At 35.3% G+C, this 19,788-nt stretch overlaps 1 protein-coding gene across 2 annotated transcripts in view; it reads right to left on the bottom strand.

Moving 5' to 3' along the window:
* Positions 1–19,788, bottom strand: part of LOC101338040 (uncharacterized) — a 53,028-nt gene that overhangs the window by 2,923 nt on the left and 30,317 nt on the right. Inside the window, exons 5-9 of one of the 2 annotated variants that reach the window (XR_012329950.1) lie at positions 15,651–15,777; positions 13,630–13,944; positions 12,488–12,688; positions 1,244–1,468; positions 187–403 (exon numbers count right to left, since the gene is read on the bottom strand). Coding sequence is in view for 1 of the 2 variants with exons in the window: in XM_073800385.1 (XP_073656486.1) it covers positions 288–403; positions 1,244–1,468; positions 12,488–12,688; positions 13,630–13,944; positions 15,651–15,777 (984 nt within the window). In the remaining variant the exon portion in view is untranslated. The remainder of the gene's footprint in view (positions 1–186; positions 404–1,243; positions 1,469–12,487; positions 12,689–13,629; positions 13,945–15,650; positions 15,778–19,788) is intronic. The other variant, XM_073800385.1, reaches the window with a different exon arrangement.

The following is a 19,788-nucleotide window of genomic DNA, read 5'->3' as shown; positions in this document are numbered from 1 at the left end:
TTGAAGATTCCAGGTGCTAATCTGTGGCCCAGGTGCATCCCTGCCTTCTCAGAGCTCTGGTTGTTTAACTGCCTTTGATTCCACAAGCCTATCAATTCTCTTTTGTCTAAGGTAGTCTAAATTGAGGTGGGTGTTTATCATTTCAACTTAAATAATCTTAATATAGTAATTTAAAAAAAAAAAAACCTCTTCTTGTTGTCCCGGTACTTCTTCAAGTGTGCTCTTTGCTGTGCAGAGCTCAGGAGAGACAGTTTTTTAACATTTGATGGGCCCTCTCTTTGTCCCACCTTGCATCTTGCTCAGCAGAGTCTACTGTAGTTTCCAAGTCTGTTTCCATAACTGCCTTCCCTTTCATTGCTTCAACTTTTGTTAAAGATTGCCTGAGCTTCTCAATTGTTTTGTCCTGTGAGGGTATAAGGTTGGGGGAAAGGGAGATGACTGTGATTAAAACTCCTCTAAATAACAGGCATGATACATAATAACTCATGCTTTTTTTTTCTTCTTTTTCTTTTTTCTTTCTTTCTTTTTTTTTTGGAAGAGCTAGATAATGGAAAAGAAAGAAAATTCCACAACTTATGAATTAAGAGACATTTCTCCACCATCATGCTCATCAATAACCAACAGTTACTGAGCACTTTTATAAACTAGGCACTTGGGATTTAAAGAGGTTTAACACATGTTCCATGTCCTCAAAAGTCTTATAGTCTGTGCTAATCAAACACAGAAATAGAGAAAATAACTGGCTGCAATAAGAGAAATATTCTTGATAATCAACTGGCAAAAAAAAAGTTGATCAGTAAGTATCTAGTGTATATTTGGTTTCAGGCATAAAATGTATGTTTGAAATACTACAACTGGAGCTTGATATAGAGAAGATCCAAAGAGCATCCCCCCAAAAATCACTAAAACTTTTAACCATTAACCCAATAAGAAAGACAAAAGTATGACTGAAACAAAAAGCAAGGGATCTAGATACCTAACATTTAGAATACCGGTTACCTTTGAGGAGGATACCTGGGGGCTTCAGTGGGATTGATAATACTCTGATTCTTAACATGAGTGGTAGATTTGTAGCATCTAATTTTATTATTCTATATGCTTTTATATTATATATATATATTCTTTTATATGTATGTAAAATAATTTTAATGTTAATTTTTCAAGTTCAAGGAGAAACATGCAGCAAAAATAGAAACAGACCAAAGCTTAAGTGAATTTTTGAAAGTCTCATTTTTTTACTTACTTTAAGGACATTTACTCTTGTCAGTTGAGTTTTCATAGTTTTATTTGACAATTTAAAGTCACTGAGCTGTTTCTGAAGTTCATGAATTTTCTCCTCTAATCTTTGAGTTGTAACAACCTTCAAATTCTGCTGAATTTTCAGTAATGTTTCTTGCTTGTTGTCTTTCTCTAGCTGCTTGAATGTTTTGCCATGCTCCATCTGGGAAATCTTAGTCTGGGAGTTTTCCTTTACAGAAATCAACAGTATTAGAATTAAGAAGTTATGCTTTAAGATGGTGTTCTACAGTAGCATACCAGATCTACTCTACACTGACAAACTGTAGACTTAATTCTTACATAAGTAGAATAGTTTTCACCATAAATATGCATTATTAAAATAATCCAGAAAATAAAATATGACAATAAAAGTGATGGCTTAAGGCTAACAAGGGTACAGTTAAGTATACAATGTTATAAACACCAGGTGATAGTAGAGATTAGTTCAACTTTTCTAAGAATGTATTATAAGGAAATAATAAAATATTTAGATAAAGACTCAAGCACAAAGATATTCTATACAACATTATTCATAACATGAAGAAATAAAAACAATGCAAATGTCAAAAAATAGTTAAAATAAATTACATGTGATTGATTATACATTCATTATAAATAAAGTTTTCAAAAATATTTACTAAGAGAAAGTACTAATGATATAGTTAAATGACAGAAGCAGGATGAAGAAAAAATATGCTATCTCAATTACGTTAAAATATTCTTGGAAAATAATCATAGGAAGATATACCTATATGTTAACACTGATTATCTCAAAGGGGTAGAAATACTGATTGTTTTAATTGTATTCTTTCTACTATTCTGTACTTTATAAAGTTACTACCAGAAAAAAAAAAGAGAGAGAGAGAAGAGGTGTAGATTTAATGAAGATACCACATATTTTCATTATATATAAACTAAAAATTAGTAAAATATATTGAAAAGAACCACTAGTTCTTTCAAAAAAGGAAACAGATACTCCAGGCAAGACTGGTTAAAGAAGGAAGAGAAAATGAAAATACACAGTATTACGAAGGAGATATATACAAAACTAATGTACATAAATTAATTTTATTAAGAGAAAAAAGTTATTAGAAGACAATGGAGTAATGCCTTCAAATCTCTGTGTGAAAATAAAGTCTAAATTCAACTATAAATTGAGCCTGAAGTTTAAAAAAAAAAATTAGCTTTTGACAAAATTCAACACCCATTTATGATAAAAAACCTGCAGAAAGTAGGCATAGAGGGAACTTTCCTCAACATAATAGAGGCCATATATGACAAACCCACACCCAACATTGTCCTCAATGGTGAAAAACTGAAAGCATTTCCACTAAGATCAGGAACAAGACAAGGTTGCCCACTCTCACCACTCTTATTCAGCATAGTTTTGGAAGTTTTAGCCACAGCAATCAGAGAAGAAAAGGAAATAAAAGGAATCCAAATCAGAAAAGAAGTAAAGGTGTCACTGTTTGTAGATGACATGATACTCTACACAGAGAATCCTAAAGATGCTACCAGAAAACTACTAGAGCTAATCAATGAATTTGGTAAAGTAGCAGGATACAAAATTAATGCACAGAAATCTCTGGCATTCCTATACACTAATGATGAAAAATCAGAAAGTGAAATCAAGAAAACACTCCCACTTACCACTGTGACAAAAAGAATAAAATATCTAAGAATAAACCTACCTAAGGAGACAAAAGACCTGTATGCAGAAAATTATAAGACACTGATGAAAAAATTAAAGATGATACAAATAGATGGAGAGACATACCATGTTCTTGGATTGGAAGAATCAACATTGTGAAAATGACTCTACTACCCAAAGCAATCTACAGATTCAATGTAATCCCTATCAAACTACCACTGGCATTTTTCACAGAACTAGAACAAAATATTTCACAATTTGTATGGAAACACAAAAGACTCCAAATAGCCAAAGCAATCTTGAGAATGAAAAATGGAGCTGGAGGAATCAGGCTCCCTGACTTCAGACTATACTACAAAGCTACAGTAATCAAGACAGTATGGTACTAGCACAAAAACAGAAAGATAGATCAAGGGAACAGGATAGAAAGCCCAGAGATAAAGCCACGCACATATGGTCACCTTATTTTTCATAAAGGAGGCAGGAATATACAGTGGAGAAAGGACAGCCTCTTCAATAAGTGGTGCTGGGAAAACTGGACAGCTACATGTAAAAGTATGAAATTAGAACACTCCGTAACACCATACACAAAAATAAGCTCAAAATGGATTAAAGACCTAAATGTAAGACCAGAAACTATCAAACTCTTAGAGGAAAATATAGGCAGAACACTCTATGACATAAATCACAGCAAGATCCTTTTTGACCCACCTCCTAGAGAAATGGAAATGAAAACAAAAATAAACAAATGGGACCTAATGAAACTTCAAAGCTTTTGCACAGCAAAGGAAACCATAAAAAAACCAAAGACAACCCTCAGAATGGGAGAAAATATTTGCAAATGAAGCAACTGACAAAGGATTAATCTCCAAAATTTACAAGCAGCTCATGCAGCTCAATAACAAAAAAACAAACAACCCAATCCAAAAATGGGCAGAAGACCTAAATAGACATTTCTCCAAAGAAGATATACAGACTGCCAACAAACACATGAAAGAATGCTCAAATCATTAATCATTAGAGAAATGCAAATCAAAACTACAATGAGATATCATCTCACACCAGTCAGAATGGCCATCATCCAAAAATCTAGAAACGATAAATGCTGGAGAGGGTGTGGAGAAAAGGGAACACTCTTGCACTGCTGGTGGGAATGTGAATTGGTACAGCCACTATGGAGAACAGTATGGAGATTCCTTAAAAAACTACAAATAGAACTACCATATGACCCAGCAATCCCAGTACTGGGCATATACCCTGAGAAAACCATAATTCAAAAAGAGTCATGTACCAAAATGTTCATTGCAGCTCCATTTACAATAGCCCGGAGATGGAAACAACCTAAGTGTCCATCATCGGATGAATGGATAAAGAAGATGTGGCACATATATACAATTAAATATTACTCAGCCATAAAAAGAAACAAAATTGAGCTATTTGTAATGAGGTGGATAGACCTAGAGTCTGTCATACAGAGTGAAGTAAGTCAGAAAGAGAGAGACAAATACCGTATGCTAACATATATATGGAATTCAAGAAAAAAAAATGTCATGAAGAACCTAGGGGTAAGACAGGAATAAAGACACAGACCTACTAGAGAATGGACTTGAGAATATGGGGAGGGGGAAGGGTAACCTGTGACAAAGCGAGAGGGTGGCATGGACATATATACACTACCAAACGTAAGGTAGATAGCTAGTGGGAAGCAGCCACATAGCACAGAGAGATCAGCTTGGTGCTTTTTGACCACCTGGAGGGGTGGGATGGGGAGTGTGGGAGGGAGGGAGATGCAAGAGGGAAGAGACATGGGGACATATGTATATGTATAACTGATTCACTTTGTTATAAAGCAGAAACTAACACACCATTGTAAAGCAATTATACTCCAATAAGATGTAAAAAAATACTTGTCATTTATGCAAGTATTCAAAAAATTTTTTCTCTCCAAGACACCATTTCTTAGGAATCTATTAGAGGATATAACCCAGCAAAATAAGAAAGTAAACCAAAAGAGAGGAAGACAAGAGATTCATGAAACAGTGCAACCTAACCAGGAGATTGGAGAAGAAAAGTCACAGGATTATAGCTGTGCCCAGGCTGACAGAGCAAACAGTCCAGACCGACACAAGAGAATTAAGGACTTTGGATGAGAAAGAATGGGAGATTTTTATAGATTAGAAGATCCTCCGATGCAGTATTTGGGGAAAAAATTAATAAGTGAATGTTGAAAATTATACATATGAAACACAAGGGAAGTATTAACTCTAGGAAAAATAACATGCACTACAAGAAAGGAAAGGTCACAAGAGTATAATACTTGGCATTTTGTAAACACTATTTAGTGTCATAGTGAAGTAAATGCTGATTATGGATTTAGCTAAAAATATTGATATAACAATACTGGGAAGATGGAAGGGGGAGTTGGGAAAAAGATAAACCTTCATCTGTCATATAATAGGAAGTCAACAGATAATGTCTAAAATAAATAACTCAAGATATAGCAATATAAGCAAATTATTTTTAAAAATGGAATTAACTACCAGAAGCAACAGCTAAAGGGGTTAAAAGTAGTTCCCTCTGGGAAATAGGATAGATGGAGGTACAGAAGTGGGCTGCTGCTTTTCAATAGAAGACTCTTGTTATATTTAATTTTTTTAAATGTACATATATATAATATATACATATAAGTGTAAAAGGTAAAAAAAAGTCTCTTAAATAACTTCAGCTCAAAGAAGAAACGGAAACCAATAGTAAAAGTATAAACATATAAAACATAGTAAAAGGACACTTCTTATTAAAAGGTATTGGACAAGCCACAGAGGAATATTTGTAGCCTTTGATGCTTTTATGATTTAAAACAAAGGACCAAAGAAAAGCATATTTACATAAAGAAAAAGAGAAATTAGGGGTGTAGATTTAATAAAGATACCATATATTTTCATTACTTATACATAAAAAATAAATGGTAAAATGTATAGGGAAAAGAACCATTAGTTCTCTGGAAAGATAAAATAGATGCCCCAGGTAAGCCTGGTTAAGGAGGAAAGAGAGAAAGTAAAATATTAGAAAGGAGAAACATACAGAATGCATAGATATAGAAAAGATGAAAATAATTCTAAACAGTACTTTGTAACTCAGTGGCAATAAGTTGAAAACCTAAAAGAAATACATTGTTTCCTAGAAAACAATATAATATTCAACTGTGTCCAGAAAATCCAAGAACTCTAGTAAAGAAAACTATTGGACTTAATAAGTAAATTCAGTAAGGTGGTATATAATTTTTAAAGATATAAACATATCAAAGGCTTTTATCTATATTAGTAATAATCATTTCAAATAGAAATAGGGAAAATATGCCACTCATAATGGGCAGGAAATCTATTTTCCTTCCTGACCTAGGAGTAAACTTTACAAGAAAAAATTACGTGAAGGACTTTTATAGGACTTATATGAAAGAACATTATAAAATCCTATTACAGTACACAAAATAAGATCTGCTAAAGGGAAGGAGGACATGTACAAAATTATCAAAAATCATCAATTTTCAAAAATCATACCATTACAAAGCCAACTGAGTAAACTACAAACAATATTTACAAATTGCTACTTTGACAGGTATAAAATTTACATTGAACATTCAACTCATACAGTGTAATCATTAACCTACTTTTATTTTTGTCCTCTGTTGTTCCTTTAAATGTATTCTGTGGAGTTAATTCTTCATTTGCCATTAACTGAAACTAAGGCCAGGGCCATGTTTTTCCTGATCACTTTCAGTTTAATGTAAAACTTATAACATTGCCTTTACTAAAAGGTACCTTTACAACAACAGGTCAAGAACTTATAAAGTAAAAACAACCAAATAGTAATATTAGACATGACAAACATAATAGCTGAAATGAACAACACAATAGATGAGATAAATAGGATGGATAAAGCTGAGAACAAATTGAGTCAGTTGGAAAATCAGACTGAGAAACTCTCTGAGAAGGTGGCAAGAAAGGCAGTACCAATAGGGGTGTGTGTGTGTGTGTGTGTGTGTGTGTGTGTCTGTATAAAGAGAGAAAGATTTGGCTAACACAACTGTGGGGTCTGGCAAGTCCAAAATCTTCAGGGCAGGCTGGCAGGTTGGAGGCCCAGGGAAGAGCTGATGTTGCAGCTCAGGTCTGAAGGCAATCTAGAGGTAGAATTCCTCCTCTTCAGGGGACCTCAGTCTTTTCTTTTAAGGGCTTCAACTGCTTGGATGAGGCTCACTCATTATGGAGAGTAATCTGCTTTACTCAAAGACTTCTTGTTATGTTAATCACATCTAACATGCAACATCTAGACTGATGTTTGATCAAGCATCAGGGCACCATATCTTGGTCAAGTTCACACATAAAATTAACCACCATGCAAAGAAATGATGGATAGAATTAGAATTGCGAACGTTCTGTTAAGAGTCACAGGAGGAGAAAGAGTAGAAAAAGAAGAAAAGTAAAAACAAAAAAAAACAAAAGAAAGAAATCAAAAGAAAATAAAGAGAGGAAAATGTTTAAATAAATAATGGTAAAATTGACAGATGAAAGACTTAGATTTAAAAATTCATGGAGTGCCAAATAAGAGAGATAAGGTAAAACAATATACCTAAGCACATTATAGGGAAATTTAAGAACATTAAAGCAAATGAGAAAAATTTTAAGGTTTCCTGAGAGAAAGAACAGATCACCTACAAAGGAATAAGAATCACATTTTTGTTAGACTTTTCAACAGTAACAGAGGATGCAAGGAGATAATTTTAAAGAATTTAATGAAGGAACTTTGAACCTAGAAGTTTATATCCAGCCAAATTGTCATTCAAATATGAGGGCATACTAAAAGTGTTATCAGGCACACGTGGTGTCAGAAAGTTTGCCACACAAAGATCCAATTTTTTAAAACTCTCTTGTGGAAACACTCAAATTAGGAGAAAAATCCAGGAGGAGGCTTCAAGAAATATGCAACTAAGAGAAATCAAACACGTTGGTCAAATTTGGTGGTTGTCTAAAAAATTAGGACCAAGTAAAAGAAACCAAATAAAAGATATATCATGCAACAATGAACCCCCCAAAAATTGCATTAGTGATCATAATTTCTGAAAACAGAATTTAAGGCAATATTTTATAAAGGACAAATAAGAGAATGTTTTATAGTGCTTAAAAGAACAGGATAGCAAAATCATCGTGAGCGCATATGCTCCAGTAATCTATAAAACAAAAACTGATAGAACAGCACAGACAAATGGATGAATCAAAAATTATACTTGGAGGAGTTCCCTGGTGGTCCAGTTGTTAAGAATCTACCTGCCAATGCAGGGGATATGGGTTTGAGCCCTAGTCTGGGAAGATCCCACATGCTGCGGAGCAACTAAGCCCGTGTGCCACAACTACTGAGCCCATGCTCTAGAGCCTGTGAGCTGCAACTACTGAGCTCACATGCTGCAACCACTGTAACCCGAGCGCCTAGAGCTCATGCTTCAAAACAAGAGAAGCCACTGCAATAAGAAGCCCGAGCACCTCAACGAAGAGTAGCCCCTGCTCATCGCAACTAGAGGAAGCCTACGCACAGCTATGAAGACCCAGTGCAGCCAAAAATAAATTTAAAAACAAAAACAAAAATTATACTTGAAGAATGTAGCATATCTTTTCCAGAATCAAGTAAACAAAAATAATCAGAGGTACAGACAATCTGAACCATACGAATAATATGCTTGAGCATTAGCTATTTATAGTGCTTTATACCCAACCGAGAAAGAACACATTCTTTATAAGCACACACGGCACACCTACCAAAACAGACCAATCACTGGCCATGTAGGAAGCCTCAATAAATTCCCAGGGATCATATCATACTTCTACCATGTTGTAATAAAATACAAATTTTTAAAAAATCCTATACATTTGGAAACATAAAAATGTATTGCTATATTTAAAATAAAAGATAAGGGAAACAGTACATGTCAATATTTGTGGAACAAAGCAAAAGTAGTTCTTGACAGAAAAATTATGGTTTAAATGAGTGCATTTATCAGAATATTCGAAAGGTTAATCATAAACCAGTTGTTCTTATTTTTCTTCCTCCTATTCTTCTTCCTTTCCTTCTTTCCCCTTCTAAACAGTTCAGTCCTAAAGCCATAGGCATCTGCACAGAATGAGAAGGGAAATGCTGAGGCTCATAGCAGGCCTACAGAACCCAAGCAAGGTGACAAAAGTGTCTGCAAAAGAGGGCTGCCCTGCAGAGGGACTCAGAGCCTGATCACATATGGAGAGGTGACCTGTCATGGAGTGTTAGAGCCTGAACAGGGCAAGGAAGATGTGTGTACCGTTCTGGAAATCAACAAGAACAAGACAGGAACCCAAATAAGAAGATGGGTAAAGGAAACAAACGGGCAGAAACTAAAAAACCAAAAGATGAAAAACATTAAGGAAATGCGAAACTCATTAATAATTAGAGAAATGCAAATTAAATTAACAATCATTTTATACCTGATGGAATGGCAAAAGTTAGGAAGCTGCTAGTGTCAGGAAATGACAAGAATGTGGAGATTCAAAAACCCTCCTGTATCTCTGGTGGGACGATTTATTGTTCTGTGAGAGCTGACTTGCAGTACTTAGTCATATTAAGTGTATGTATACACTATGAGCCACCAATTCAAATCCTGACTTAACACCCCTAAGCAATTCTCTCTGAAGTCCATAAAGGGGACTTGTACCAGGATGCTATCAGTGATGTTGTTTGTGGTAGCATAAAAATAGAGGTAACAAGGCTATTTACCACTAGAAGAAGAGACAGGTAAAATAAATAAATAAATAAAAATAAAAAATTAAAACCATGGCAGGTATGAACACTGTAGTACTCCATGCAGTAGACAGAAGCAATGAATTAGATGAACAAATAGCAATATTAAGTGGCTCTTAAAAATACAGTGCTGAGTAATAGAATGAGTTTTTTTTTTTTTTTTTTTTTTTTTTTTTTTGCGGTATGTGGGTCTCTCACTGTTGTGGCCTCTCCCGCTGCGGAGCACAGGCTCCAGACGCGCAGGCTCAACGGCCATGGCTCACGGGCCCAGCCACTCCACGGTATGTGGGATCTTCCCGGGCCGGGGCACGAACCCGTGTCCCCTGCATCGGCAGGTGGACTCTCAACCACTGCGCCACCAGGGAAGCCCTAGAATGAGATTTTTAACACGATACCACTTATAGAAATTTAAAATACTTGCACAAAAATTACATTTAAAGAAACACATATAAACAAAGAAATACACATTAAACATATTAGATTGACTTCCTTTTGGGGAGGCAATGGACAAGATCCAAGGAAAGAATAAATAAATAAGAGAGAGACCTTCCATGGCCCAAATTAATGCATTAAAAACCATGGACTTTGATTAACTCAACCTTCTGTATCTGAGGTCCAATTGTGAGGAATGGGGAGGCAAGGGAATCCAAGTGGTCAACAGCATTAAAAAAGAAAGTTACTCAACCTTACTAGTAGTAAGGTAAATGTAAAAACTGTACCATTTTAACCTAACTCGCACAAACACACACTCTAAAAGGATGACAGCATCCAATGCTGGCTAGGATGTGAAGAGGAAACATTCATGTATTGCTATTTGGAAAGCGAACTGCCTTTTGCAAGGTAGTGTTCTGGCAATGGCTATTAAACTTTAAAATACTTAGGATATTCCCTGGTGATCCAGTGGTTAGGACTCAAAGCTCTCACTGCTGGGGCTCCGGGTTCGATACCTGGTTGGGGAACTAAAATCCCACAAGCTGTGCAGCGCAGCCAAAGAAAAAAATTTAAAAAGAAAATACTCATACACTGTGATCCTATATTTCCACATTTAGAACTCAGCCCCATAGGGAGAGGAAGCACCAGTGTGGAAAGATATATGTATATACATACTTATTTCAGCATTATTTGTAGTGGCATAAAAAGTGGAAATAAGAGAAGGACCATCAATAATTCTTAATAGGGAATTGGTTGAATAAATAAGTTATATACACAGTATGGAATACTGTACAGCTGTTAAGGGAATAAGTTAAATCTATATCTTTTGACATAAGGAAAGACCATGAGGTACCTACTTCTTACCAAGTAAGAAGAGTATTTTGACTGGTACAGTCCCAGTTTTGTAAAAATACCAACACCTACATATATATATTCATATATTTCCATAATCATTGCAATAGTTGTAAAAGATATAGACACATTGGTTACCAACATGAAATAGGCAGAAAGGGGGTTAGAGAAGATTATTATTGTTTCCTTCAAACCTTTTAACATGTTTTCAAGGGTTGCGGAAAGCATGCGCTATTTGTATATTCTTAAAATTTAATATTCTATTTTTAAAATTTGCATGGAAATGAATCACCATCAATTACAGATTCAAGAGCAGAGGTAGAAGCTGGATTCATCTTTGGACTCTGTGGAGTACATTGCCGATACCACCTCACTAGGTGCTGGAAGTTTTTAAAAACCAAGTGCTCAGGATTTCCCTGGTGGTGCAGTGGTTAAGAATCCGCCTGCCAATGCAGGGGACACGGGTTCGATCCCTGATCCAGGAAGATCCCACATGCCACGAAGCAACTAAGCCTGTGTGCCACAACTACTGAGCCTCTCTAGAGCCTCTCTAGGGCCACTCTAGAGCCTCCACTCTGCGAGACACAACTATTGAGCCCGTGTGCCACAACTACTGAAGCCCGTGCGTCTAGATCCCGTGCTCTGCAACAAGAGAAGACACCGCAACGAGAAGCCCGCACACCACAACGAAGACCTGCTCGCCGCAACTAGAGACAGCCCACATGCAACAACGAAGACCCAATGCAGCCAAAAATAAAATTAAAAAAAAAATTTTTTAATGTTCTATATTAAAAAAAAACTCAGGGATCAAAATATATTGGATCAATGAATGAATGAATGGAATAAGAGACTAAATGAGTGAGTAGTGAGTGAGTAAGTTTATGCTTGGGGGCACAGTAATTATAGAAATAGTATAATATAGGTATGGGTATGACAAGCAATTCTGTGAAGAGGTAGTGAAATAGAATCAAAATCTCCTGAAAATCATCCTACCTATTCCCATTCCACTTTTAGGATTGACCTTTTCCTTATAGATGCAGAGAAGCAGAAAATAGAGAAGGAAATTGTCTACAAGGTAATTATTGAGGAATTTCACCAACAGCCCGTTCCCAATGCCCATCATATCTAGCTGACACAGTACACCTGAAATTCCCCCTTTAGAGAGTCATTCCTTTGACCTCCTTTCCCTCTAATCCTCTTTTAAAAGTACATTAAGAAATGTGTTAACAATGCTTACAATAAATATCAAATATGTACAGTAGAGAAATGGGAGATATGGAGTAAGGAAAGGCTTTTTGATACAATCAGAATGTTCAAAAGTTTGTAGCAAATTTTCCTCCCTTTCCTAATACTAAGAAAAGTACAAATAGCATTAACAGCTTTGAACATTAGATAGTATAATAAAAGATGATCATTTTCATTGTCAAAGAAATGCCTTATACTTCAGGAAATTCTTACTTTGTTCGTGTCCAAGTCTAATCTCCCTGGGAAAAGATCATTAATAGCAATTTTTCCTTTCAGACTTTTCAAAGGTCTTTTTTGTTCCTTATACTTTTCCACAGTGTCAGATGATTCTCCAGTAGTTTCTTCACAGTGATGATACTGCTTCTCCAATTGCTTAGTGAGCATCTGAACTTCCTGCTGGTGGCCTTCAGCTCTCTGCAGGGAAAAAAAAATAGATAAAACATCCTGATGGTCCATGATTTGTATTTTTCAAAACTATTTGCAAGTTCTACTTAGAACATTAAGTTACTAAAATAGATGAATGGGGAAGACATTTAAGAAGATTTGACATGTATAAGCTAGTTTTTAAAAAAGAAACAGAAAGGTTTGATATATAAAAATAAGACATTTTAGTGAGTACTGAGAAATAAAACTGTATAATGAATTTTAAGAGAGCAGAGCATAAAAAATTTGTAACTATACAATAAACAGACTACTGTGTAATAGGTTTTACTAACACATTGAATTTAAGCAATACCTATTTTCATCTGAATTTTAGGGTGAAGAGTCATGAAATTTTACTAAAATGATTTGGACATAACAAGGAGATACATCCACTTAAACTTGCTGGATCAATCTTTCCATAGACTTGACCAGTAAATTCAAACAAATGACTGACTTAATAATTTATTTAACTGCACTGACTGAACTGACCAGTGTTTGATCATGATGGAAACATTATCCTCATCACACCACTATTTTTAAGCTAGCATTCATTGAGCTTACTGAACTGAAGCATTTATCATGTATTAATCCATTTAATCCTTACAACCATTCTGTGGGACAGGAACTAAACCTACCCCAACCCTACCCCCACTCCTGCCAAAATTTACAAATGAAACTGAGGCACAGAGAGCATAAGTAACCTGCCCAAGAGCACACAGTTGCTAATGGCAGAGCTGGGATTCATACCAGTCCTCTCAGCTCTTAACAAACACACTATACTACCTCTACTGTGATAATGGACATCCTCTTCCCTTTTATCACTATAGTAATAAAAATAAACTCAGAGCCACAGAGTTTACTAAATCAGCTAACATCAAAACCCACACCTTAAAACTAATTTGAAAGAGTAACTCATCTGTCAATACACTTACGGACTTCCAAGATTGCTCATTTGCACCAGTCTCCTGAATGCTCCCTTTCACACCTTCCTCTGTGGCTGGTATGGGTTCAACACTGTTGCTGGGAAGAGTAGACAACTGACTGAGGAATTTCTGATAGAGGGATGGCACAGTTTTAGTTTCCCATCTGAATGAATACGGAGGTCTGTCTAACTCAGGTAATTGTTTTTCCTTATGGATCAAATCTTGTTGACATTTATCCCAAATTTTCTGTCCATCTTTTGGTCCTTCAGAGTGAAAAATGTTGTCTCTCTCAAAGTTCTTGACCAGGATAGCTTCATCTTTGTCCTAAATATGCCGACACACATGTTAAACTTCCCATATGGAATTTAATATTGAGACATCTACTTCCCTCCTTTTGAAATAAAAGTATAGTCATAATACAAAGCTTCAGGAGAAAAGGCTCTCAATAGAAATAAAGAGTTACAGAGTCATAAGAGAGACAAGGACATACTCAAAAGGGTAAACTAGAACATCAAGAGGTATTAAAATATTATGTGGGGGCAGGTGGGGAGGGCAATAAAAATGATGTTATAGAGAAACTACTTTGAGAACATAGGAAATTTAGCTTAGAGAAGCAGCTGACCGAACTGCTCCAGTTTATGGAGGAACTGTTTACAGAATATTTTGAGCTAATAAATGTAGGAATAATGATAGAATTTTAAAACTCAACATTTTACTTCTCCTAAAAAAAATAACTGATTCAGGCAAGGATTGTCAATGAATGCTATGACTATTAAGTGAAAAGCTGGCAGGGAAATGGATATTTTCATAATGATTTAATTATGATTATAGAACATCATTTAATAGTAACAGCTTTGATAATGTAAAAGCATAAATAACTCACATTTCTTTCCCCCAACCTTTCCCTTTTAAGCACCCTGCTTCCACTGTAAACAGGAAAAAAATAAAAGATAATGCTTGTACTTCTCCTTCCCCCGACTTCTCCCAGGAATATTCTGCCTTTATAAATTCGAGTCTTCTTTTCACCTCTTGCCACCTTCTATTCTGAAAACTGTAACAAGTTTAGTTTCTGGGCTTTTTGTCATGTGAAACTGGGAAATAGAAGGGGAGCTAGAGTTGTTGAAGTAATGATGGGTTTGTCTCACTAAAAGCCCAGAAAAAAGAGGTAGAATAAAAGAGCAGTGGAAGAAAAGGTCAGAGCTACATGGACTCTGGTGTGGGAGAGGTTTTCGGAGATGTGACAGATAAGTCAGAGAAGTCAAAAACATGGAAAGTGTTACTGTGAATTACTTGAAAGAGGTGATTAAAAATTGGAATTACTTTAAACTCTGAAAGTAGTTGCTGAATTTTTTTAAGTAGAACTCCTCACAGTAAGGGGATCATGATGGGCCTTATTTTACATTCAGAATATATAATAAACAGTTTGGGTCCGTGGATTTCAAAATAAACTTTTACCACTTCCTTGACAGTAGTCCATCTCCCATCCTCCTCCAACATTCTTCCATAAAACTTCCATTCATCCTGTGAATTGCTATCTACTAGGGAGCAGGATAACCTCTTCCTTCTAAACCCAACTCATGCCGTAATTCTAGATTTCAATGTCCATGTAGATGATCCACCAGTTTAGTTTTGTGACTCCTGTGCTTCAGTTTCAATGACTTTCACCTACATCCCTATTCAATCCTTATACCCAACTCCAAAAACCCAGATGTTGTCAGCAGCAGGAACTAACCCATACCAGAAATTTAAAACTTGAATATTTCACTCTCTAACCACCACCTCCTCCCATTTCTCTCAAAGCTCCATTCCCTCTAACCTTTTCTTTAGTATCACAGAGACCTTCAGATCTGCCTTGCACTTTTTCTCCATACCTCAGAAACTCTTCCAGTCTGCCATGCTGTACTGCTTCCTTTTATCCTCCATAAGAAGAAGACCAATAAACCACTCAACATTTGCCAATTATCATCTGGAGTAACACAAGGTAATAAAAAATCCTGTTTCTTCAAAAATCAATCAAAAGTTGTTCTCACCTTCATCATGAAACTGTCTTCTTGTTCTTTCATACTCATATAAGGGGTGAATCTGTTAACACCTGCTAACTTTTTCTCCAAAAGGTCTACTTTTCGCTCGGCTTTTTTTCTTTCAATCAGATGTACTCTGTGTAAGATATTGGCAGGTAATGATATCTTGAAACCAATTTTCAAATTTCAATTAAAATAATAAAAAGAAATATCCCCCATTTAAAGTATATTAAACATGTGTATCAAGTAAAAATGTATTTCTTATGAAAAGAGCTGTGCAGTTACCCAACTATTTCTAGGGAGAGACAAGAAATGGTAGAGAAATGAAGAGAACAACAATCCAGTGTTAAGTACTGTAGTCGTTCCCCTGGGGGAGGTCAATTTTGAAACCATCCTTTTCAAGAGGAAATTTGAGTATGAATATCTGTCTGCTACTATGGTAATATTGTGATGATCAGGAGGTTCCACATGTGTACAAGCACAGTGGGCCTCTGTATTCGAGGGTTCCACATCCATGGATTCAACCAACCATGGATTGAAAATATTCACAAAGATTCTTTTCAGAAGGTTCCAAAAAGCAAAACTTAAATTTGCCTCACACCAGCAACCATTTACATAGCATTTACATAGTATTAGGTATTAGAAGTAATCTAGAGATGATTTAAAATACACAGGAGATGTGCATAGGTTATATGCAAATACTATACTATTTCATATAAGGGATTTAGCATCTGCAGATATTGGTACCCTCAGGGGTCCTGGAACCATCTCCTGTAGACACCGAGGGACAAGGGATGAGGGAGAAATGTACTCCCATTCTAGTAACACTTGCATGGGTTCTTCAACTGAATCCCTGAATGGGGTTGCACGAGGGGTAAAGGAATTAGAAATATTAATATAGCAATAGAGAATAGAATATGTAAAAATTTGTTTTATTATCAAATATACAAACAGTTAATTATTTGCTTCTTGTTTTGATTAACCATTGGTAGGCATCGGTAACGTTTTCTACCTTGAGGCTAGGTTAAAGTTTCAGTTCATCTTCCATGCTTTTTATGTTCTCTTCTATCTAAGATTTGCATCCTACAGAATTAGTGAATTTGAGTCAGATCAAAGAAATTATCTGAATTATCTAAAGAGAAAATTTTAATTAAAAAAATTATATTAGAAACATGTAGGTCACACTCAAAATGTCTGACACCTGCAACTGTAGTCTTAGAATGAGAGTAGACACAGAATGGGACAGAAACAATATTTAAAAAATAATAATTCCCAAGAATTTTCGAAACCTGATGAAAGACATCAATTGATAGATTCAGTAAGTTCTGCAAATCCTAAGCAGGATAGATACAAATAAATAAATAAATAAATAAATAAATAAAAGGGACATTTTATATTAATAAAAGTGACAATTCAACAGAAAGATATAGACATCCTATATTAGAATGCAAATAGTTTCAAAATACATAAAGCAAAAGTTGAACAAAAAGTGAGAGGCACAATCATAATTGGAGATTTCAGCATACCTCTTTCAGTAACCAATAGAACAAAAGCAAAATGTGCTGGGTCTGAAAATTTATTCCCAACTGCACTAAATGCAAAGAGAGGACAGCTAAAGGGGCTGAGGACCAGATAGGGCCTAAGAACAATCCTTTGTCCCAAGTTTCCTCCAGAGTTCACTCCATAGGAACAGCTTCCAATTCTCTTCCTCTTCAACATGAACATAAATATGAAAAAAAATGTGTATGGTATGCTACATAGCCATCTTCCTTGTTGGCATCAAAGACAAAACAAAAAGTCCTGAGTGACTCACTCTACAGCCATATTAAAAATTGTGCTGAAGAGTCTGCAATGCTTGGTCAGCTGTTAGGAGTTAAACTATAGACCAACTTCAGGTGGTAGCTTATCACTGAGAAGATAATTATTGGAATGATGAATTTCTTTTAAACAGTTCTTCATTTGAACTTTGTCAGTCTTCTTTTTTCATACACTGCACAACCAGAAAGAAAGGAAATCCTACTCTCCCTCTTGCTAGCCTTTAATTTTAATAATTTCTCAGCCTGAGTAAAGGTTTGTTTTATCACTTAGTTTTAAGATCCTATATAGTTTCTTTTTAAAAGAGATTTTGGAAATGCAAGACCCAGAAGAAACTTCAACCTATTCATTGAGGCAATATATACTAACTAATGTAGAATAGAAACAGCTTCACATCTGAATACAACAGCTTTTCATATTGTATGACTAACTTAAATATTATTCATATTATAAGAGGGAAAATTAATGACTTTGTTTCTCCTCCTATCAACCAAGTGCACATGATCACATATCTCCTCTGTCTGTAAACCAATTAAGTAACCACGGGTCTAAGAATAACGCATTGTATAAAGGACAAAACCACACAATCATCCCAATAAATGCAGAAAAATCATTTGACAAAATCCAACACATTTTAATGATAAAAACACTCAACAAACGTAGAAGCGAATTTCCTCAACCTGATAAAGGACATCTACAAAAAACCCATAGCTGAAAACGTATTTAATGGTAAAAGACTGAACCCCCCACCACCACCACCTAAGATCAAGAACAAAAGAAGGATGTCTGTTTCTCACGACTTTCTTTCAATACTGCACTGGAAGTTTGAGTCAAGGCAATAGACAAGAAAAATAACTTAAAAGCATCCAGATTAGAAAGGAAGAAGTAATACCTCAACATAATAAAGGCTGTATATGACAAACCCACAGCAACACACAACATCATACTCAATGGTGAAAAGCTGAAAGCATTCCTTCTAAGATCAGGAACAAGATAAGTATGCCCACTCTTGCCACTTTTATTCAACATAGGTTTGGAAATCCTAGGCACAGAAATCAGAGAAGATAAAGAAATAAAAGGAATCCAAATTCAAAAGGAAGAAATAAAACTGTCACTGTTTGCAGATGACATGATACTATATATACAAAATCCTAAAAACACCACCAGAAAACTACTAGAGCTCATCAATGAATTTGGTAAAGATGTAAGATAAAAATTAAAATAAAGAAATCTGTTGCATTTCTATACACTAAATAAACTATCAGAAAGAGAAATTAAGGAAACAATCCCATTACCACCACATCAAAAAGAAAAAAATGCCTAGAAATAAACCTACCAAAAATTATGAGACACCGATGAAAGAAATTGAAGACAACACAACAGATGGAAAGATATCCCATGTTCTTGGATCAAAAGAATTAATATTATTTAACATGAGCATACTAACCAAGGCAGTCTACAGATTCAATGCAATATCTATCTAATTACCAATGGCATTATTCACAGAACTAGAACAAATAATTTTAAAATTTGTATGTAAACACAAAAGACCCCAAATAGCCAAAACGATCTTGGGAAAGAAGAACAGAGCTGGAGGAATCATGTTCCCTGACTTCAGACTATACTACAAAGCTACAGTAATCCAAACAGTATGGTACTGGCACAAAAACAGACATGTAGACCAATGGAATAGGATAGCAAGCCCAGAAATAAACCCATGCACTTATGGTCTATTAAGCTACTACAGAGGAGGAAAGAATATACAATGGAGGAAAGACAGTCTCTTCAATAAGTGGTGCTGGGAAAACTGGACAGCTACATGTAAAAGAATGAAATTAGAACATCCTCTAATACCATATATAAAAATAAACTCAAAATGGATTAAAGACCTAAATGTAACACCAGATACCATAAAATCCCTAGAGGAAAACATAGGCAGAATGCTCTTCGTCATAAATCACAGCAATAATTTTTTGGATGGGTCTCCTACAGTAATGGAAATAAAAGCAAAAATAAGCAAATGGTACCTAGTTAAACTTAAAATCTTTTGCACAGCAAATGAAACCATAAACAAAACGAAAAGACAACCTACAGATTGGGAAAAAGTATTTGCAAATGATGTGACTGACAAGGGTTTAATTTCCAAAATATACAAACAGCTCATATAGCTCAATATCAAAAAAACAAAAAACCCAATTAAAAAAAATGGGCAGAAGAGCTAAATAGACATTTCTCCAAAGAAGACATACAGATGGCCAAAAGGCACATGAAAAGGTGCTCAATATCTCTAATTATTAGAGAAATGCAAACCAAAACTACAGTGAGGTATCAC

Source organism: Tursiops truncatus, chromosome 2 (assembly GCF_011762595.2).
Source record: "Tursiops truncatus isolate mTurTru1 chromosome 2, mTurTru1.mat.Y, whole genome shotgun sequence".
Lineage (NCBI taxonomy): Eukaryota > Metazoa > Chordata > Mammalia > Artiodactyla > Delphinidae > Tursiops > Tursiops truncatus.
The sequence above is the reverse complement of the archived record's forward strand: the minus strand, read 5'-3'. Positions and strand labels throughout refer to the sequence as shown.